The sequence below is a fragment of the Bufo bufo genome, chromosome 2, assembly GCF_905171765.1.
Source record: "Bufo bufo chromosome 2, aBufBuf1.1, whole genome shotgun sequence".
Lineage (NCBI taxonomy): Eukaryota > Metazoa > Chordata > Amphibia > Anura > Bufonidae > Bufo > Bufo bufo.
In genome coordinates this window covers 70,250,277-70,273,770 of record NC_053390.1, presented here as the reverse complement: position 1 = coordinate 70,273,770, position 23,494 = coordinate 70,250,277, and the positions used below count along the sequence as shown (strand labels likewise).

Sequence of the window (23,494 nt, the reverse complement as noted above, 5' to 3'; positions counted from 1 at the left end):
TAAACTGAGGAGTACAGCCCCACAGAGGGGGAATTTACACTACGCATTATGCCACAATTCCGTGGCAATATCTGTATGCGCTACAAGTGTATTGCAGGTTTTGCTGCAAATCTGACAACTTTAAAAAAGGTATCTGTCAGCAGGTTTGTCCCTATGACACCGGCTGACCTGTTACATGTGCACTTGGCAGCTGAAGACATCTGTGTTGGTCCCATGTTCATATGTGTCCGCATTGCTGAGCAAAAATTTGGTTTTAATGAACGCAAATGAGTCTGTAGGAGCAACAGGGGCGTTGCCATTACACCTAAAGGCTCTGCTCTCTCTGCAACTGCTGAACCCTCTCCACGTTGATTAACAGGGCCAGGCAGTGTAAACATGATGCACACAGCAGGTTTTAGTCCGGCTGATTCTCGGCATATTTGCCGGGTTGCGGCCAGATTTTCATATTATTTTAAAGGATGTTGATGTTAAGCGGAAAACCCTTTTAACATCAAAAAGAGGATCAGTCACCGATTATTTCACATTTTTATCTTTTTTTCTTTATTTTGTCCTCTTCTGCTTAACAACAGTGATAGACACCCACATACAAACATACCACAAGAGCCCCGCAACTGTTAGGATGACATGAGTGTCGGCAATACAAAGGAAAAAAAAAAAAAAATTATATATTTAGGGTGGGGGATGGAAATCTAACAAAAAAAAAAAAAAAAAAGTCAAAAATATTAAAGCCATGACCTCTTGCACAGACATCTCCTGGATTGCCGAAAGGATGTAGAAACAACACGGTGCTGAAAATTGTGCCGCAAACCAAAATGCAACTTCTGTTCTATACTCTGCTTCTTTTATAGATTTATATATACAGTATATATTTCTATATATATATTTTTTTTTCAAACCTTTAATGACATCACAAAAAGCCATCAGCACAAACAGCAGCAGCAGTAGTAGTACTAGTAGTAGTGAGCGCACTCTGGTTTTACAGAGGTGCCATGTTGGAAATGCAGCCTTGTCACAGATTTGTCTTCTTGAGGTTGAGGCAGGGTGTATTGGGTGGAGGGGTGGGTGGTCTGGCTGAGGTAAACAGAACATGGAAAACTCATGATCACTGGAGCTAGACCTTGGCATGAACCTGAAGTGATCACTGCAGTCTGTGGTATGGGAGGGTAAAAAGCTACAAAAAAAATAAAATAAAAATTAAAAATAATGTAAAATAAAAAACAAAAACAAAACCAGAGGACCTCCAGACAAAAAAAGGAACCATTTCTCTGGCTGAAAACATCCACGTGAGTTGAAGCGTGAACCAAACCAAACAGGTCAAACTGTCAGTTCGAGTTTTTTTTTTTTTTTTTTTTTTTTTTTATGTGTGTTTAATTTTTTTCTTTTTCTTTTTTTTAATTTTCAAATATCGCTTAAAGGTATATAAACAGGAGAGGGAGAGAAGTGATTTCTAGGAAATTAAAAAGTAAAGAATAGTTTTGCACCAACGCTTGCAGATCAGCAGCGAGAATTTCTGAAATTCTGTGAGGTGACAGTATTCCCCATCCCTTGCATTCTCCTTGATGGGTCCATAGAAATGGAGCAAGGAAAAAAAAAATAATTAAGTGTGCAACTGCGCTATGCGGCAGAAGACTCGTCTCTTTATATCCTATAGCTTGGGCCCAGCAAGACGCCTGCCAGGCCAACACTACTCCATTTGTGGCCTGAGTCAGCAAGGGAAGAGGGGCAGAGGGAGAGGCCGAGGAACAGAGCGCAGGAAGGTCTAAGGGTCAGGCCATGAGAAAAGAAAGAGAAACACAGGCAGGCGAGAGTGTCACGACTCCTCGTTCCCGGAATCATCATCATCGTAACAGTCGGCATCCTCCTCCTCCTCATCTTCGTCATCTATGTCGTCATCATACAAGTCATCGTAAAGCAAGTCTGAGCTGTTATCACTAGAAGGCACTTTAGTTTTAATGCAGTATTCTGCCAAGGTGGTGGGGACTTTCACACCGTCTTTTTCTGCTTCCACTTTAGTTGCTGATACTTGTTTCCTATTTAGAGAGAACAGATTAAAGACTTTAGAAGGGTTAAATCATTAATGTATTGATCAAAAACAGTTACCATAATACTGCCCCCTATGTTTAAGAATATAACTACTGAAATACTGTGTACAAGAATATAACTACTATGAAACTGCCCCTATATACAAGAATATAACTACTATAATACTGCCTCCTATGTATAAGACTATAACTACTATAATACTGCCTCCTATGTATAAGACTAACTACTATAATACTGCTCCCATGTACAAGAATATGACTATTATAATACTGCCTCCTATATACAAGAATGTAACTACTATAATACTGCTCCTATGTACAAGAATATAACTACTATAATACTGCTCCTATGTACAAGAATATAACTACTATAATACTGCCTCCTATATACAAGAATATAACTACTATAATACTGCTCCTATGTACAAGAATATTACTATTATAATACTGCCTCCTATGTACAAGAATATAACTACTATAATACTGCCTCCTATGTACAAGAATATAACTACTATAATACTGCTCTACTATATACAAGAATATAACTACTGTAATACTGCCTCCTATGTACAAGAATATAACTACTATAATACTACCTCCTATGTACAAGAATATAACTACTATAATACTGCCTCCTATGTACAAGAATGTAACTACTATAATACTGCTCCTATGTACAAGAATATAACTACTATAATACTGCCTCCTATGTACAAGAATCGAACTAGTATAACACTGCCTCCTAAGGATAAGAATGTATGGCGCTCTCATGTGATGCTCAGTATGAGTGGCACCTCATTATACAGGTGACATCCTCACTCACCTAATGATTTCAGCATATTCCTTGTCTTTTCCTTTGCTGTCCCTCCATTTCCTGAACATTACAGAAGCGTCTACATTGGCCGGGGAGAAGGTGTTTGGTTCATTCAGCAGTGAGATCACACTCAGCAGGATTGTCCTGGGGAGGAGACAAGAGGGGGTGAAGGTTCTGGTGTACAAGGTCCACGGTGTCACAGATGCAATGTACTTGAGTGCCCTGGGGTAAGAAGGCAAATCCCACAAGTAAAATCCCGTACACACTGCGGGCTTATTTAGATTGCTGTTATGAAGACCCGTGGTCAGACTAGAACTTGCCGCCATAATAGACATTAAAATGTGACCACATAATGGCCACCAGAATTAGACCTTCTGCAAATTATGTGGTTCAATAACACCATTCTCAAGATCTCTGAACATTTTAAAACAAAAAACAAAAACATCTTGACCAATGTATCGCCATCAGTCTGCTCCCATACAGTCTCCTGAAGCATTACTTGGCTGCAGAGCTCACATGTCCCCGTGTCCCTCATTAAGCAGGAGGTGGAGAGTAGGAGGGGACTGGGAAACCTCAAAATGGGGGCAGCAGGCGAGCGGTGGAGGGAGTTTTTTATTTTATTGCCTAAATGCTGCCCCATTGTAGCGAATTTTTTCCACTGGAAAACACATGAAAGGGCTTATCCCATTATGACAACTTATCTCCTAACCTGTGGATAAGGGGTAAGTGTCCGATTGGTGGGGCTCCCACCGATCACGAGAATGGGGGCCAATGCTCCCCAGTTCAAATGGAGCAATGCCACTACCTTCAGCTCTGTGGGGCTGCCAGAGATAGAAGAGCACAGGGGCCCATTTTTGTGGTAGGAGAGTGCCCCAGCAGTCGAACCTCCACGGATCAGACACTTATCCCTCTACCAATGGATGGAAGGGGCAAACCCTTGAAATCAATGGCACAATTCACATTCAGGACATCTGTTCCACACATACGAATGGGGTAGTTTTGGCAGCAAGCACATGGCGTTCAGCAAGCAGCACCAGACACATGGGGTGGTCAGAGAGTGGTCCAACAAATCTGCCACGTGTGAATGCAGAACGTGCCAGAAGGTGAACCTGAAATGTGACTTATTATCCGATAAACCCTGATAGCAGGCGGATTACATGGAGGATGGTTCAGCAGTCTTCACACTTACCTGACGTTCTGGGTGGGGTTCCACCTTTCTGAAGGCAGCTCTCCACTCTGTGGGTCATCTACAGGCGGGTGAAGGATCGAGATGCAGACATCGCCATTCTAAGAAACAGAACAGAGACATGAGGAACCCTCCGCACCTTCAGTAATTCGCAACTTCTTTTTGCAAAAGACAAAGTTTCACTGGATGATAATTTTACAGACTGTGGGGCAGATTGTCTAAATTTGCACCGTCTACAGGATTAGTAAGTCTGTGTAGACTAGCTAGGCGCAGTGCCAACTTGGCAGAGATCGGAATACCCCTAGTTTGTGATGGCCGGGGTTATAGAAAAGCCGAGTTGACTATGCCATGCTGGTTCCATACCTCCCTTTTAACCTCCAGCCATCTCAAACAGGTATTCCGATCTCCGCCATGAATGACTGCGCTGGGAACATCTTTCTAAGGCCTCGTCTACATGACATTTTCAAGTCAAAGAAAAAAAGCGTCAGTTTCATCTGTGAAGGATCCACATTTGGTCCTTGTGTCCATTTTTAGCCTCCGTGTGTCATCCGAAATCCACACACAAAGTAGTGCATGTTCACATACTGATGTGTGAACAGACACAGTCAAATCAATAGGTACGTGTGCTGTCCGTGGAAAATGCAGACAGCACATGTCAGTGAAAAACAGAGATGTGGATGAGGCCTAAGTTAGGCCTCATGCACATGACCGTATCTATTCTGTGGTCCACAAACCAAGAATCCGCAAAATATGGATAGCAGCCGTGTGCAAACCGCACTTTCTGCAAAACGGACAACACTAAGCCAACATTCAGGCACGGTCCACAAAAACAAAAGGGGGTATTGGACACAGACCAAAAATACAGTCATGTGAATGAGGCCTTAACCCCTTCAGGACCCTGCCATTTTTCACTTTAAGGACCAGGCCATATTTTGCAAATTTGACATGTGTCACTTTATCACTTTAAAACGCTTTTACTTATCCAAGCCATCTGAGATTGTACTTCATTTTTAATATAGATGTGGGTGACGCACGGTTATGGGGGGACCTGTGGGTGACGCACTGTTATGGGGGGACCTGTGGGTGACGCACTGTTATGGGGGGACCTGTGGGTGACGCACTGTTATGGGGGGACCTGTGGGTGACGCACTGTTATGGGGGGACCTGTGGGTGACGCACTGTTATGGGGGGACCTGTGGGTGACACACTGTTATGGGGGGACCTGTGGGTGACACACTGTTATGGGGGGACCTGTGGGTGACACACTGTTATGGGGGGACCTGTGGGTGACACACTGTTATGGGGGGACCTGTGGGTGACACACTGTTATGGGGGGACCTGTGGGTGACGCACTACTACGGGGGATGTAGCATCATATATAGCATCTTATGTAATGGGGGTCACTATTCACATAGGGACAATATACTGTGATGATCTTATGCTGGTCACAGTATCATGTGTCACAGTATATTGTCCCTGTGTGAATAGTGACCCCCATTACACCACCGGGCACACAGTAGACTTTATATGTAAAATCTTTTAATGGCTCTGCTTTCTTCTATACCAGTACTCACTATAAAAGCAGCAGTCCGGCCAGCACGTGACGTCACTCACTCAGTCAGTCACGCTCCTGCCAGCTTCATTAATGAAGTGGGAGAAGCATGACCGAGTGAGTGACGTCACGCGCCGGCAGGACCGCTGCTTTCATAGGGAGTACTGGTATAGAAGAAAGCAGAGTGTAATGAAGCCGTTTTCATATGTAAAGTCTATAATCTTCAAGCAGTGTCTCTGCTTTAAACTAGGGCAATCCTCTGTAGTGCAACTCACTATGAAAGCGGCAGGCAGAGCGGCAGCGTAACCTCGCGATTCTCACTCATTAATGCTCCTCCCACTTCCTTCCCATGAATGAGTGAGAATCGCGAGGTTACGCTGCCGCTCTGCCTGCCGCTTTCATAGTGAGTTGCACTACAGAGGATTGCCCTAGTTTAAAGCAGAGACACTGCTTGAAGATTATAGACTTTACATGTGATAATTACCGTGAGCGGGGTCCGATGTATTACAGTACAGTGACTGCATCGGGCCCCGCCGCGAGTGTTGCCAGCCTCCGTCCCCTCCTCCCACCCCTCTGATACATTGCGGCTTGCGATGTATCAGCGTCAGCAAAGTAAACATGGCAGTGTTCGCTTTATAAGACGCACTGCCATTTCCCCCCCACTATTGGGGGGGAAAAAGTGCGTCTTATAAAGCGAAAAATACGGTATATATATGCGCAGCACCGTCCCTGATGCAAGCAGAAGGGTGCAGCTGGCCCAATGTGGATAAAAGCCAATCCAACAAATACAAGACAGAAAAAGATGGGCAGCACTCCAAAAAGTAAAAAAATACAAAAATACTTTATTTACCCAAGCAGGACATGCAACGTTTCGGCTCAATACAGGAGCCTCTCTCAAGCTTGCTTTTTTTGGACGGTGTTCACCTGAGGGGTTGGTCATGTAATGTTTTTATAGAGCCGGTCGATACAGATGCGGCGATACCAAATAGGTCTACTTTTCTTTTTTCCTTTATTTTTTGTCCCACTCTGGGACTTCAACTTTTGGGGGTCTGATCCCCTTTACAATGCATTACAATACTTCTGTAAGTGTATTACACACTAACGTACAGCTTCCTGCCTGTGAGATCCAGGGGGCTGGATCTCACAGGCTGTCATAGAATGCAGCCATGATGCCTAAAGAAGGCATTGGGCTGCCTTCCCTGCCATCAGGTCCCCGTCACAGCAGCGCGGGAACCCGATGGCCACCCTGGACCCGACAGGATCCCACAGTGCGAGGGTTAATGCAGCATCAGCGTTTTCACCGATGCCGGCGCATACAGCAGGGGTCCGGCTATCAGTGACTGCCAGACCCCTGCTGCTGATTGGGAGGGCGCAGCTCCTGCGCCCCCCCAATCAGCGCACCGTACATGTACGGTGCTGGTCCTTAAGGGCTTGTTCACACGACAGTGTGCTGCCTGTGGACCACAAATTGCGGTCCGCAATTCACGGGCACCTGCAAGTGCATCGCAGATCCATTCACTTGAATGGGTCCGCAATCCGTCCGTTCGGCAAAAAGATAGAACTTGCTCTATCTTTTTGCGGTGCGGAAGCACGGAACGGAACACTCCGTAGTGCTTCTGTACTTCCGTTCCGCATCTCCGGATTTGCAGACCCATTCAAGTCCATGGGTCCACATCCGTGATGCGGAATGCACAGGGAAGAGTGCCCGTCTATTGCGGATCCACAATACAGCAGCGGGACACCTACGGTCGTGTGAATGAGCCCTAAGGGTTTAAACAGGAGTCATTTCTCAGTTAAACCTACTCTAAGAAAAAGAAAGAGAAAGAGACAAACCTAAAGTTAAGGGGTTTTCCCAGATACTGATGACTTATCCCTCAGGACAGGTTATCGATATCAGATCGGAGGGGATCTGACAACTGTATCTAGCCTTCTGCTTTTACTTCATACTATTGTTTCTAACGCCACGCCTGCCCAAAACAGCTGATCGGTGGGTGTGCCAGGTGACTGATCCCCACCACCCTGATATTGAGGACCTATCCTGACGACAGGTTATCAATATTTGTAGTCCGGACCGCAAAACACAGCACGTTCCTGTGCATGAGCCCTTATACTCATTTGTGGTATTCCCCGTGTAATAATTATGGAGCATCTATTTTCCTACTAGAAATCTGAAGAAATTGACAACTGGATGTGTTCTTGCAGAGAGTGATACTATCAGCGGTGATTGGAGAGAGAACATGCAGGGACACCAGTCAACTTTATTTTGTGGGTCAGTAGGATTACGGTGATACTAGATTTATTTTTTTTTGCAAGAAAAACACTTAAAAATGTTTTGAGAGGCATAAACAATTTTCTGGGAACCTTTAAACCCCGGGTGATCACAGTGTAGATTAAACAACATGATGATTTTATAGTTTAACCCTTTCAGCCCTAAGGTTCTTTTGGTTTGAGTTTCACTTCCCGAGGGCGACTTTTTTTCATCTTCACTTAGGCTACTTTCACACTTGCGTTCGGAGCCGATCCGTCTGATGTTTCATCAGACGGATCCGCTCCGATAATGCAGACGTTCGCATCCGTTCAGAACGGATGCGTCTGCATTAAAACTTAGAAAATTTTCTAAGTGTGAAAGTTGTCTGAGCGGATCCGTCCAGACTTTACATTGTAAGTCAATGGGGAACGGATCCGCTTGAAGATTGAGCCATATGGTGTCATCTTCAAGCGGATCCGTCCCCATAGACTTACATTGTAAGTCTGGACAGATCCGCTCGCCTCCGCACGGACAGGCGGACACCCGAACGTTCAGGTGTCCGCTCACTGAGCGGAGCGGAGGCTGAGCGCTGGCAGGCGGATGCATTCTCAGTGGATCCGCCTCCACTGAGAATGCATTGGGGCCAGACGGATGCGTTCGGGGCCGCTCGTGAGCCCCTTCAAACGGTGCGCACGAGCGGACACCCGAACGCTAGTGTGAAAGTAGCCTAAGCTGTACGAGGGCTTGTTTTTTGCTGGACAAGTTGCACTTTCGAATTCCGCCATTTAATAATGCACCCGATGTAATGGGGAGCTGAACAAAAATTTCAAATGGGGCAAAATTGTGGGGGGGGGGGGGGGGGGGGGATTTGCAATGCCACAAAAAAAAAAGGGGGGGGGGGGGGGGTTTATATGATTTTACTTGAAAAATAATATACAAAGGCCATATTAAAACTATTTTAGGAGTTACATAATTATTAAAATATCATATAAAAATACAATAGGAAAAAGGGGGAATCATTTTAATTGAGGGAGGTGCTTATTTACATTTTAATAAAACTAGCCTGTACACTCCTACTATACACATGGGGGTATGTGCAGACTGGGAAGAGCATTGCATCATAGTGTCTGTACTACAGACACTAGGGTGCAATGCTTTGCACATACCCCCATGTGTATAGCAATGTGCAAAGGCCTGGGACACTGTGGCAATGCGGCAGTAAGGCCCCTTTCACACGGGCGAGATTTCCGCGCAGGGGCAATGCGTGAAAATCGCAGCATGCTCTATATTGTGCGGTTATCACGCAACGCAGGCCCCATAGAAGTGAATGGGGCTGCGTGAAAATCGCAAGCAAGTGCGGATGCAGTGCGATTTTCACGCATGGTTGCTAAGATGACAGTCTATTCACTGTATTATTTTCCCTTAACATGGTTTTAAGGGAAAATAATAGCATTCTTTAATACAGAATGCTTAGTAGGTCAATTGAGGGTTAAAAAAGAAAAAATTATTTAACTCACCTCCTCCTCTTGATTGCGTAGTTGCCGATCTCTTCTTACTTCTTTAATTATGAGCTGCCGGCTAAAGGACCTGAGGTGACGTCACATCACATGGGCCAATCACATGGTCCATCAGAGTGGCGATTGACCATGTGATGAGCTCAGTGACGTCACCACAGGTCCTTTAGAAAGAACAGGAGACCGGCAGCTACGAGATCAATTGGAGGAGGAGAGTTAATTTTTTATATTTTTTAGTTGACCCTCAATTGACCTTGTACTAAGCATTCTGTATTAAAGAACGCTATTATTTTCCCTTATAACCATGTTATAAGGGAAAATAATTACATCTACACAACCTTGAACCCAAACCTGAACTTCAGTGAAAAAGTTCGGGTCTGGGTACCACATTCAGTTTATTATCACGTGCGTGCAAAACGCATTGCACCCGCCCGATAAAAACTGAACAACCGAACGCAATCAAAACTGACTGCAATTGCGTACCTACTCGCGCGGGTTTGCCGCAATGCACCCGGAATGCATCCGGACACGCTTGTCTGCAAGGGGCCTAACAGTGGCAGCATGAGACCTGAGCAGGGCACATTATACAGCGGGCAACTGGCATACCGACAGCAGGTGGGCTTAGCGTCGTACGGGCAAGGTCCTCCAGGGCAGGCTGAGGCTCCATAAATGTACGCACGGCGTAGCATTATGCACAACGTAGCACGTCAGGTAGCGGGGGAGGAGCTACCTGATTGGTGAGCAGAGGGTCAGGGGAGGGTGGGACTGAAAGGAAATCTGTCACCTAGTTTTACCCTATAGAGCCACAGACATGCACGGATAGATCTCTGCTAGCATGTCCGCAATATACCTGTCTAATAGCTCTATGTGGCTTCCGCGTGACCACGGCATCTAATGGTTAAAAGTCTGAGATCTGCATTATCGCCCGTTGCAGACTTTAGCCACGGGTGTCTACTGTATGAAGCAGTAGGCACCCTGCGGCTATGGTGCCCGCTGTGAGGCATGTCTAACCCTTTCACTACCGGAGTTTTTTTTTTTTTTTTCATTTTCCTTCCCCATCTGCCTTGAGCCATAACTTTTTATATTTTCGTTCAAAGAGCTGTATGAGGGCTTATTTCTTGCAAGTTGTACTTTCTAATGTGACGATTAATTGTCATACAACGTAGTGGGAAGCGGTAAATAAAAAAATTCAAATGGGGTGGTATTGGGGGGGGGGGGGGGGGAAGCATGCGCAATTCCTCCACCATTTTATGGGTTTTGTTCCCAATGTGTTTCATTTGCTGCAAAATTGAGGCACTCCCATTATTCTCTGGGCAAGTACGATTACAACGATACCCCATATGTATAGGTTTTGTATGTCTTAGTGTAAAAATAAACTTTAAAAAATAAAGTTTTTTTTTTTTTTACATCACCATATTCTGACCCCCTTATCTTTTTTATACTTATGTCTACTTGGGGGGAGGGGGCTGTCATTTTTTGCAGGACAATCTGTAGTTTTTATTGATACCATTTTAGAGAGCGTGTGACTATCACATTTTATAACTTTTTCTGGGTAAGAGAAGCAATGACAAAATGGCAAATCGGCCATTTTAACCCTTTTTCCGTTACGCCATATTGGAATTTTTAAAAATATTTTAATAGTACTGGCGTTTTCAGTCACGGTGATACCCATGAGGTTTATATTTAACTTTTCAATTTTTTGTAATTATTTTGAAGCTCATACATGAGCCTATAAATTCTGTTTTTTCATTTTGTACAATCAGGGACTTTTAAATTGAGTTTATGTTGGTAGAAAGCGAGATCTTCCGGGTTTTTGCGCATTTAGATGCCGTGATCTCACTTGATCACAGCATCTAAAGCCTCTAATTACCGCGATCAGCATTATTGCCGGCCACGACGCCCACTGCACGTGCGAGCGGTTTCCATGTTTACACATCGCTCCAGTGCCGTACACGTACGACGCTGGTAGCGAAGGGGTTAAAGTCCCGGCCAGCGCCGTATATGTACGGCCCTGGTTGGGAAGGGGTTTTCTGGGATGGGATTTTAATATGGCTCTATCCTCAGGATAGGTCAACACTTACAGATTGGTGGGGAACTGACACCCAGCACCACTGTGAATCAGCTGCTTGAAGAGAAGGCCACACTTCTCAGCAGCGAGCAGGTGTAATTACAAGCTGCCCCATTCACTTCTATGGGATGGCTCTGTAGTATACACTCGAATAGGAACAAGCCGTCCCATAGAAGTAAATGGGACAGCTTGTAAGTTCACCTGTTCGCTGCTGCGATGTTGACGGAGAGCAGGTAAACAATGAAGAGAAGGCAGCGCTTGCGCGCCTTCTCTTCAAACAGCTGATCAGCAGCGGTGACAGGTGTTGGACCCCCGCCAATCCGATATTGATGACCTATCCTGAGGATACGTCAATTTTAAAATCCCCTTTAACATTTTACTTAGGGACTTCAACTTCTATGAACCGCTCAAATAATAAACAGCAACACTTCTGCATTGCAGTATATCATGTCTATTGTGCTTAATAGATGTAATAACATAACATCCCATCAGCACCTCACAATCCCATAAGCACTAACCAGGGAATCTAAGGGGTTAACATCCGGGATCAGGGTTATTGCTGACCCAGGTCGTTCAAGCAGGGTGGTGGTTGTAGTACAGCCAGTGACAGCAAGTGATGGCATGGGCTCCTCTGCCTGCATAATCACTATAATACACTATCAAAGAAACTTGCAGGAACTGAGGGGGGGCGTCTGACTCTTTGCACCCCTGCACAAAATCTGATGCCTCATGCCTCTGCCATTTACCTGCACACTGTGTGTTATAGCGGTGGGGTCCAGCTTTGTCCTATTTGCTTCAATGGGAACAGTGTTGCAGTAACCAGGCACAGTCGTTGCACAGTGTACCGAGCTGTGGAGTTCAGGATATTGATGGCACATCTTCAGGACGTTTGTCACCCACGCCGATCAGCTGTTTGAAAGGGCCAATGCAAGGTATTACAGCTTTGTTCTATTCACTTGAACAGGATGAAGCTGAAATATCCTTCACCACTACTAAAGCAGATAGCATGCAGCTAGCCATGGTGCTCACACAGCTGACCGCAGGGATGCAGCGAGTGGCCTCCCGACAATAGGATATTGATGGCCCATCCTGGGGGACAGGCCACCGATACCTTGAACTCAGAAAGCCACTGTAATGTGCCCACTGTCTAATGATCAAATGACACTGCTCACCCTACCTCAGTCTACACAGCAAAGCTGACAAGTGATCTGCTGAAAACCGAATTGTTAGCCTACTGTGGATGCAGTCAAATACCAGGTTTCAATAATGGCATTTTCTAAGATATGCACCATGGAAGGGTCATAGTATGCGGTTAATGTCTTACCTCATATATATTGGGATGCCACATCTTTGTCAGGAAACGGAAAGTTGGAGGAGAGTACGGATAGTCTATGGGGAATTTTATGTGAGCCTGCAACAGAAGAAACAAGGACAGTCAAGACACTGAGGAGCATTATATTTCTATCATACATGGAGAATCCCATCGTCACATTTCTCACATCTTACATTCACGACCAGGTAACATCCAGTGTCCAGCTCAGACACAATGAACATGGATGATAATTAGGACTGATTTACAATAAAATAGAGGCACTAAAGATGGAGAAGCTCTTAAAAAGGGGTATTACGGTTTTAATGATTACCTTTATTTATTTTACAGAATAGGATGTTGAACAATTTTCTAATATACATCTATTTAAAAAATTTTGCTCCCAGACCTTTATTATATTCACACAGTAGCCTCTTCCTAAAGAAAATAAATTAAATTATAAAAAAAAAAAAATTGTATGGCCCATTTTAGTCCAGTAAAATGCATCCATACGAGAGCTGGATAGGACTAAACATGGCATCAGTCATGTGACCCGACTTTCAGCTAACTGAACATAAAGGGAGCAGAATATAAACAGTATATAGGGTATTACTACCTGTCTAATTTTCCATGTAGAAGCAGTTTTTTTTTTTTGTTTTTTTTTTTTAAACACCATTAAAAACATGACATCACCTACAGACAGGCAGCCATTTTACCACATCACCTACAGACAGGCAGCCATTTTACCACATCACCTACAGACAGGCAGCCATCTAAATACATGCAAAGATGTAGTTACCATAATAAACACAAATGTCATTATTCCAACTCTAGTTCTCTTTAGTTATAACACAGATGTAAACTGTGTGCTGACCCAAAACAAGCTCGTTGAGGCATGGACTCTACATGACCTCTGAAGGTGTCCTGTTGTCCCCGTTTCCCCCCTTTGCAACTAATTTTCACAAGACAGGTATCATTTTAAATCACCACGATGAACCCTGTTAGGAAGTATACAGGTACCAGTTTAATAGGGCTGGTCCTGCACACTGCTGCATGGATTGAAATTAATTTCCAGCACAACTCACAGATGACAATTGGATTGCGATCTGGTGAATTTTGAAGCCAAGTCATCACCTGGAACTCATGGTCCTCATTCCTGAGGCGGAAAGAATTTGGACAAAGTCAGGGCCAAAAACCACCGTCTGAACATACCCTTAGCAGGGAGTATTTTTAGTCAAGGAGGTGTGGAATAGCTGCACTAAGTAATCAGCATGTGAGCACACAACATTATGAGGTCACTATTTATGCAGGAAAACCATTTAAAAGGGAACCTTTCACCAGTTTTATGGCGTCCTAACTAAGGGCAACATAAATAAGTGACTGATTCTATGCTGGGTCACTTTCTTTAATTGACCCAGTCAATCTGCCAACATCTTGTATTCAAAAGCTCCAGCTGATAATGATGAGTCATGAATATGTATGAGCTCCTGACTCTCCCCGCCCACCTGCTGCTGATTGACAGTTATTTTCCATATGAATCAGCAGCAGGTGGGCAGGGGAGTGGCTATAGCTGTCAATTAAAAAAAAAACGCTGGACTCACTGACATCACGCTGGACTCAAATCAGCTCAATAGCATGCGGCATGTTTGTGTGTATATTATGAGGTAACCATCTGTCACACCAGTAAGTGAATACATCTAAAGCACTTTTTAGTAGTTAATGATTATATATAATTAGTTAGACGATAATCAAATATCCACATGACAGGTTCCCTTTAAAATATTATTTGCATCACTATTTTCTGACACCCTGTGTGATGGTTTGGCATTTACAGCTTGGGCTGTAGTTTTTATTGGTACCACTTTAGGAGGAAGCAATACTTTTTGATCAATTTGTATATCATTTTTTGATAGTGGCGAGGGGACCAAAAACAGCAAATCAGTTATCTTTATATGTTTTCCCATTACAACGTTCAGTATTAATAATATTTTTATATATTTAAATAGTTTTGTCACGGCAACAGTTTATTTCGAATTGTTTACTTTTATATGTAAAATTGGAAAAGGGGACAATCTGACTGTTTAACCACCTCCGGACCGCCTAACGCAGGATCGCGTTCCGGAGGTGGCAGCCCTGCGCAGAGTCACGCATATATGCGTCATCTCGCGAGACTTCCTGTGAACGCGCGCACACAGGAACGGAAGGTAAGAGAGTTGATCTCCAGCCTGCCAGCGGCGATCGTTCGCTGGCAGGCTGGAGATGTGTTTTTTTTAACCCCTAACAGGTATATTAGACGCTGTTTTGATAACAGCGTCTAATATACCTGCTACCTGGTCCTCTGGTGGTCCCCTTTGTTTGGATCTACCACCAGACACAGGTAGCTCAGTAAAGTAGCACCAAGCACCACTACACTACACTACACCCCCCCCCCCCCCGTCACTTATTAACCCCTTATTAGCCCCTGATCACCCCATATAGACTCCCTGATCACCCCCCCTGTCATTGATCAACCCCCTGTAAAGCTCCATTCAGATGTCCGCATGATTTTTACGGATGCACTGATAGATGGATCGGATCCGCAAAACGCATACGGACGTCTGAATGAAGCCTTACACGGGCGTGATCAATGACTGTGGTTATCACCCCATATAGACTCCCTGATCACCCCCCTGTCATTGCTCACCCCCCCTGTAAGGCTCCATTCAGACATTTTTTTGGCCCAAGTTAGCGGAATTATTTTTTTTTTTTCTTACAAAGTCTCATATTCCACTAACTTGTGTCAAAAAATAAAATCTCACATGAACTCACCATACCCCTCACGGAATCCAAATGCGTAAAATTTTTTTAGACATTTATATTCCAGACTTCTTCTCACGCTTTAGGGCCCCTAGAATGCCAGGGCAGTATAAATACCCCACATGTGACCCCATTTCGGAAAGAAGACACCCCCAGGTATTCCGTGAGGGGCATATTGAGTCCATGAAAGATTGAAATTTTTGTCCCAAGTTAGCGGAACGGGAGACTTTGTGAGAAAAAAATTAAAAATATCAATTTCCGCTAACTTGTGCCTAAAAAAAATAATTTCTATGAACTCGCCATGCCCCTCATTGAATACCTTGGGGTGTCTTATTTCCAAAATGGGGTTACATGTGGGGTATTTATACTGCCCTGGCATTCTAGGGGCCCCAAAGCGTGAGAAGAAGTCTGGTATCCAAATGTCTAAAAATGCCCTCCTAAAAGGAATTTGGGCACCTTTGCGCATCTAGGCTGCAAAAAAGTGTCACACATCTGGTATCGCCGTACTCAGGAGAAGTTGGGGAATGTGTTTTGGGGTGTCATTTTACATATACCCATGCTGGGTGAGAGAAATATCTTGGTCAAATGCCAACTTTGTATAAAAAAAAAAATGGGAAAAGTTGTCTTTTGCCAAGATATTTCTCTCACCCAGCATGGGTATATGTAAAATGACACCCCAAAACACATTCCCCAACTTCTCCTGAATACGGCGATACCACATGTGTGACACTTTTTTGCAGCCTAGGTGGGCAAAGGGGCCCATATTTCAAAGAGCACCTTTAGGATTTCACTGGTCATTTACCTACTTACCACACATTAGGGCCCCTGGAAAATGCCAGGGCAGTATAACTACCCCACAAGTGACCCCATTTTGGAAAGAAGACACCCCAAGGTATTCCGTGAGGGGCATGGCGAGTTCCTAGAATTTTTTATTTTTTGTCACAAGTTAGTGGAAAATGATGATTTTTTTTTTTCCATACAAAGTCTCATATTCCACTAACTTGTGACAAAAAATAAAAACTTCCATGAACTCACTATGCCCATCAGCGAATACCTTGGGGTCTCTTCTTTCCAAAATGGGGTCACTTGTGGGGTAGTTATACTGCCCTGGCATTCTAGGGGCCCAAATGTGTGGTAAGGAGTTTGAAATCAAATTCTGTAAAAAAATGACCTGTGAAATCCGAAAGGTGCTCTTTGGAATGTGGGCCCCTTTGCCCACCTAGGCTGCAAAAAAGTGTCACACATCTGGTATCTCCGTACTCGGGAGAAGTTGGGGAATGTGTTTTGGGGTGTCATTTTACATATACCCATGCTGGGTGAGAGAAATATCTTGGCAAAAGACAACTTTTCCCATTTTTTTATACAAAGTTGGCATTTGACCAAGATATTTATCTCACCCAGCATGGGTATATGTAAAAAGACACCCCAAAACACATTCCTCAACTTCTCCTGAATACAGAGAAACCAGATGTGTGACACTTTTTTGCAGCCTAGGTGGGCAAAGGGGCCCATATTCCAAAGAGCACCTTTCGGATTTCACTCGTCATTTTTTACAGAATTTGATTTCAAACTCCTTACCACACATTTGGGCCCCTAGAATGCCAGGGCAGTATAACTACCCCACAAGTGACCCCATTTTGGAAAGAAGAGACCCCAAGGTATTTCGTGATGGGCATAGTGAGTTCATAGAAGTTTTTATTTTTTGTCACAAGTTAGTGGAATATGAGACTTTGTAAGAAAAAAAAAAACAAAAAAAAAAAAACACACATCATTTTCCGCTAACTTGTGACAAAAAATAAAAAGTTCTATGAACTCACTATGCCCATCAGCGAATACCTTAGGGTGTGTACTTTCCGAAATGGGGTCATTTGTGGGGTATTTGTACTGTCTGGGCATTGTAGAACCTCAGGAAACATGACAGGTGCTCAGAAAGTCAGAGCTGCTTCAAAAAGCGGAAATTCACATTTTTGTACCATAGTTTGTAAACGCTATAACTTTTACCCAAACCATTTTTTTTTTTACCCAAACATTTTTTTTTTTATCAAAGACATGTAGAACAATAATTTTAGAGCAAAATTTATATATGGATGTAGGTTTTTTTGCAAAATTTTACAACTGAAAAATGTCATTTTTTTGCAAAAAAAATCGTTAAATTTCGATTAATAACAAAAAAAGTAAAAATGTCAGCAGCAATGAAATACCACCAAATGAAAGCTCTATTAGTGAGAAGAAGAGGTAAAATTCATTTGGGTGGTAAGTTGCATGACCGAGCAATAAACGGTGAAAGTAGTGTAGGTCAGAAGTGTAAAAAGTGGCCTGGTCTTTCAGGGTGTTTAAGCTATAGGGGCTGAGGTGGTTAAAGGGGTTGTCTTTCTTTTTTTTTTTACTTCTACTTTTAGTCCCCTTAGGGGACTTGAACGTGTAATCCTTTGGTCATTTATACCATATACACTTGCGGTCTAAAATTTTAAAAAAACAACATTATACTCCCCCTTCCCCATGCCGCTGGTCCGCTCTTCTTAGCGCGGCTTGTTTCCAAACTGCAGTGGAGCCATGCCGCACAACTGCAGCCAATTACAGTGCTCAGTGGTAGCCTGGCGAGTAAATATGGCCAGGGATGCATATGAACATAATTTTTTTATTTCAGCCAATTAGGGTGGGGGTAATGAGAGATTTTTTAATCATCTCCGGCACCCAGTTACTAATACCAAAACGTAGTTTGTTAAGACAGGCCTGGTAGTCAGCAGATTGCAGATCCACAAAACATGGATGCCGCCCGTGTGCATTCTGCAATTTGCGGAACAGAACAGGCGGTTCATTATAGAAATGCCTATTCTTGTCCGCAAATCGGACATGTTCTATTCTTTTTGAGGAGCCATAGAATGGAGCAATGAATGCGGGCAGCACACGGGGTGCTGTCCGCATCTTTTGCGGCCCCATTGAAGTGAATGGGTCCGCATCAGAGCCGGCTCGGATTTGGACCAAAACGGTCGTGTGAACGTAGCCTTATACAGAGGGCACCTTTTGTGTATGGAATGGGCTCAGCTGGGGAGCCTGCTTCATACATGCCTCATGCACACGACTGTGTCCCTATTGTGGTCTGCAAACCACGGATCCGCAAAACATGGACAACTATCATGTGCAGGCTCACATTTTTTCCTCACTCCCATAACTAGAAATTACTATTCTTGTCCGCAATACGGATGCTCTATAAATTGTGGAATAGGCACACAGATTTTTTTACTTTTTGCAGACCCATAGAAAAATAATGTGTCCACGTGCAATCCACAAAACGCGAATCGGACACAGATACAAAATCCGGTCATGTGCATGAGGCCCTACATGTAAATGACACATTTGCATTAAGCAGTGACCAGTTCCTCATTTGCTGCGAGTATAAAGCTCCATTAGGCTACTTTCACACTTGCGTTCAGAGCGGGTCCGTCTGGTGTCTGCACAGACGGATCCGCTCCTATAATGCAGACTTTTGGATCCGTTCAGAACGGATCCGTCTGCATTATAGCTTAGAAAAAAAATTCTAAGTGTGAAAGTAGTTCAGACGGATCCGTCCAGACTTTACATTGAAAGTCAATGGGGGACGGATCCGTTTGAAAATTGAGCAATATAGTGTCATCTTCAAACGGATCCGTCCCCATTGACTTACATTGTAAGTCTGGACGGAACCGTTTGCCTCCACACGGCCAGCTTGCTGAGCGGAGGCTGAACGCCGCCAGACTGATTCATTCTGAGCGGATCCGCGTCCACTCAGAATGCATTAGGGCAGGACGGATGCGTTCGGGGCCGCTTGTGAGACCCTTCAAACGGAGCTCACAAGCGGAGCCCCGAATGCTAGTGTGAAAGTAGCCTTACTGGCAATGTCGGGCACCAACAGCGTTGCTGCGCAGGTCAGTGCTCATGTGTAGAAATAAGCGCGAGACTCTTTGCAAAGTGTAGGCTGCTGGTGTCTCATGCCCGTATGAGCATTGGTGTAACAGTCTAACATCTTCCCCTCCCAGCAATACATTAGGCGCGGGTAGGGGAGATTAATGTGTTCATGAGCAGAGCCGCGCTGGTTATTAACATAATCTAGAATGATAATTCTGGATTGCAGCTGGGGGCAGATGCTGCATGCTCGGCCCATCATACAGACCCCTGCAGATCAGAGACATCCCAGCACTAGGCCTGTATGCACACACCATTCTCACCATCCATATTCTAATAATATTCTGCATACCACGCTGCATGTATATACAGTGCTTTGCAAAAGTATTCACCCCCTTGACTTTTCGTGTTTTGTTACATTACAGCCTTAAGTTCAATGTTTTGTTAATCTGAATTTTATGTGATGGATCAGAACACAATAGTCTAAGGTGGTGAAGTGAAATGAGAAAAATATACAAATAAAACTATTGTTTAGAAATAGAAAATTTTTATGTGCATATGTATTCACCCCCTTTTGTTAGGAAGCCCATAAAAAGCTCTGGTGTAACCAATTACCTTCAGAAGTCACATAATTAGTGACATGATGTCCACCTGTGTGCAATCTAAGTGTCACATGATCTGTCATTACATAGACACACCTTTTTTGAAAGGCCCCAGAGGCTGCAACACCTAAGCAAGAGGCATCACTAACCAAACACTGCCATGAAGACCAAGGAACTCTCCTAACAAGTAAGGGACAATGTTGTTGAGACGTACAAGTCAGAGTTATAAAAAAAATACTAAATAAAATCCAAATCTTTGATGATCCCCAGGAGCACCATCAAATCTATCATAACCAATTGGAAAGAACATGGCACAACAGCAAACCTGCCAAGAGACGGTCACCCACCAAAACTCACAGACCGGGCAAGGAGGGCATTAATCAGAGAGGCAGCACAGAGACCTAAGGTAACCCTGGAGGAGCTGCAGAGTTCCACAGCAGAGACTGGAGTATCTGTACATAGGACGACAATAAGCCGTACGCTCCATAGAGTTGGGCTTTATGGCAGAGTGGCCAGAAAAAAGCCATTACTTTCAGCTAAAAACATTAAGGCACGTCGTGAGTTTGCGAAAAGGCATGTGGGAGACTCCCAAAATGTATGGAGGAAGGTGATCTGGTCTGATGAGACTAAAATTGAACTTTTCGGCCATCAAAGAAAACGCTATGTCTGGAGCAAACCGAACACATCACATCACCCAAAGAACACCATCCCCACAGTGAGACATGGTGGTGGCAGCATCATGCTGTGGGGACTGGGAAACTGGTCAGAGTTAAGGGAAAGATGGATGGTGCTAAATACAGGGATATTCTTGAGTAAAACCTGTACCACTCTGTGTGTGATCTGAGGCTAGGACGGAGGTTCACCTTCCAGCAGGACAATGACCCCAAACACACGGCTAAAGCAACACTTGGGTGGTTTAAGGGGAAACATGTAAATGTGTTGGAATGGCCGAGTCACAGCCCAGATCTCAATCCAATAGAAAATCTGTGGTCAGACGTAAAGATTGCTGTTCACAAGTGCAAACCATCCAACTTGAAGGAGCTGGAGCAGTTTTGAAAGGAGAAATGGGCAAAAATCCCAGTGGTAAGAAGTGGCGACTGCTCATAGAGACTTATCCAAAGCGACTTGGAGCTGTGATTGCCGCAAAAGGCGGCTCTACAAAGTATTGACTTTAGGGGGGTGAATAGTTATGCACATTGACTTTTTCTGTTATTTTGTTTTATTTGTTGTTTGCTTCACACAAAAAAATAAAAAAAATCTTCAAAGATTTCGGCATGTTCTGTAAATTACATGATGCAAATCCTCAAACAATCCATGTTAATTCCAGGTTGTGAGGCACCAAACACGAAAAGGAAAAAAAAAATCAAGGGGAAAGGGGGGGGGGGGGGGGGGGTGAATACTTTTGCAAGGCACTGTACCCATGCAAAGGAACCCAGCCCATACAACCTGTGCAGGAAGACAGCAAGGAACTGGTTAACCCCGAGCTTGAGTGGACTATGCAGAACAGGCTGATTACTCCAGTCATGGGCTCCCTGCCAGGCTATTTATTGCTTGCAGCCCTATCAGCACATGGCGACTCAAGACCATCATCACAAGGCCAGAGCCAAGGCCACATAGTCCATCACCACCGACACATGGGGGCGGGAGGCTGATGGCTCCACAGGCCTGAAACACACAAGGCCAGAGTCGATGAAATAAATCTAGTAAAATAAAACCGCACAAATAGGTTATGGAAAGAACTGACCTATTTTTACGCTTGACTGAAGAGCTTGCATTCCGTCGTCTGAACACATGCACTGGAAAGCCAAGCGTTAGGACTCATGCACACAACCGTTGTTTTGGTCCGCATCCGAGCCGCAGTTTAGGCGGCTCGGATGCGGACCCATTCACTTCAATGGGGCCACAAAAGATGTGGACAGCACTCTGTGTGCGGTCTGCATCCGTTGCGTGGTCCGCCAAAAAATATAACCTGTCCTATTCTTGTCCGCGCTTTGCGGACAATAGGTAGTTCTATTAAATGCTGCCCGTTCCGCAAATCGCAAAACACAACGGTCGTGTGCATGTAGCCTTAGGCTGACAGTTACCACCACTGGTAGGCTTAAAGGGGTTTTCTGACTACAAGTAGTGAGGTCATAACTTACTGATCATTGGGGGTTCAATTGCTGGAAGGGCCACCGTGCAGGGGATGAGCCACAGGGGACAATGTGCCTTTGTTCTTCATGAACCCATCATAAGGTCAAGTCACATCCTGTAACTTGACGAGATGGGAAGAACTCCTTGAAGGGGCCGCTCTTAAGTATCAGCTCCTAGTCACTTGAAAGGCAGCTGAACTGCAGTACCCTGGCGCGGCCACTACTTAGCGGATGGAGCTTTCCGCTTCCGGGTTTGTCCACTTCGTTCATTATGGTGCCTGCTGCTGCCGAATACAACTGATCAATGGGGGTGCAGGGTGTCAGATCGCCAAAGATCATCTATCCTGAGAATAGGTCATTAATATCTAGAAAGTGGTAAAATCTCTCTTAAGGTGGAGTCACCCTCAAAAACTGTGTTTTGTGGCTTAAAAACAAAAAAAAATAAAAACACCTGCCTACGGCTTGTTTACATTTTTTTTTTTTTTTTGGGGGGCGCATGAAGCCTTATACGTATTTCTCACTGAATTTCCACATCACATTATTGCCAATCTGCATTGCTGTTCATACAACCACAGAATTTTTTCCGCGTGGAGTTCAAATCTGCGTCAAAAAGGGACATTGCTGCAGTTTCCTCACGGAAAGCACCTGGAAATGACGGCAGTTGTCCGCAGCATGCAGATTAGTACATCACGCTGGGCTTCTGAAGAACACACAAGGACGCAGCCATCCACCACTGACTACACTCTATTCCAGCCTATGTAGAGCGTCTGACAACACAGCAGAATACGGCTACACAAACGTACACTGTGCTTGCAGTGTAATATCAGCCATCAATCTGATCGCAGGGGTCCTGCACTTCTGCTGTTCACTAGTAGCTTAGGCACTGGAACTTAACCCCTTAGGGACCAGGCTCATTTTCACCTTAAGGACCAGGCCATTTTTTGCAAATCTGACCAGTGTCACTTTATGTGGTGATAACTAACTTATGTGACGGAAAAAAAAAAAAAAAAAAAAAAGCCTCGGAATGGCCTGGATATTGTACTTCACGATACTGGTAAAATGGAGTCAATTTTTTTTTTATTTTTAAAAAAAATAAAAAATACTGAATTTAGCAAAAGTGTGCAAATTTTTACGCTTCACTTTCTCTACTTCTATAATACATAGTAATACCTACAAAAATTATTACTTTACATTCCCCATATGTGTACTTCATGTTTGGATCATTTTGGGAATGACATTTTATTTTTTGGGGATGTTACAAGGCTTAGAAGCAAATTTTCAAAAACCCACTTTTTAAAGGACCAGTTCAGGTCTGAAGTCACTTTGAGGCATACATAATAGAAACCACC

General features: G+C 44.1%; 1 protein-coding gene across 1 annotated transcript in view; it reads right to left on the bottom strand.

The window, feature by feature from the left end:
* Positions 1–524: 524 nt before the first annotated feature.
* The window catches only part of UBE2R2 (ubiquitin conjugating enzyme E2 R2), a 35,404-nt gene continuing 12,434 nt past the window's right edge, over positions 525–23,494 (bottom strand). The window contains exons 2-5 of the mRNA XM_040421165.1: positions 12,749–12,835; positions 4,046–4,143; positions 2,866–3,000; positions 525–2,030 (exon numbers count right to left, since the gene is read on the bottom strand). Of these exons, the coding sequence (XP_040277099.1) occupies positions 1,811–2,030; positions 2,866–3,000; positions 4,046–4,143; positions 12,749–12,835 (540 nt within the window). The 3' untranslated portion in view covers positions 525–1,810. The remainder of the gene's footprint in view (positions 2,031–2,865; positions 3,001–4,045; positions 4,144–12,748; positions 12,836–23,494) is intronic.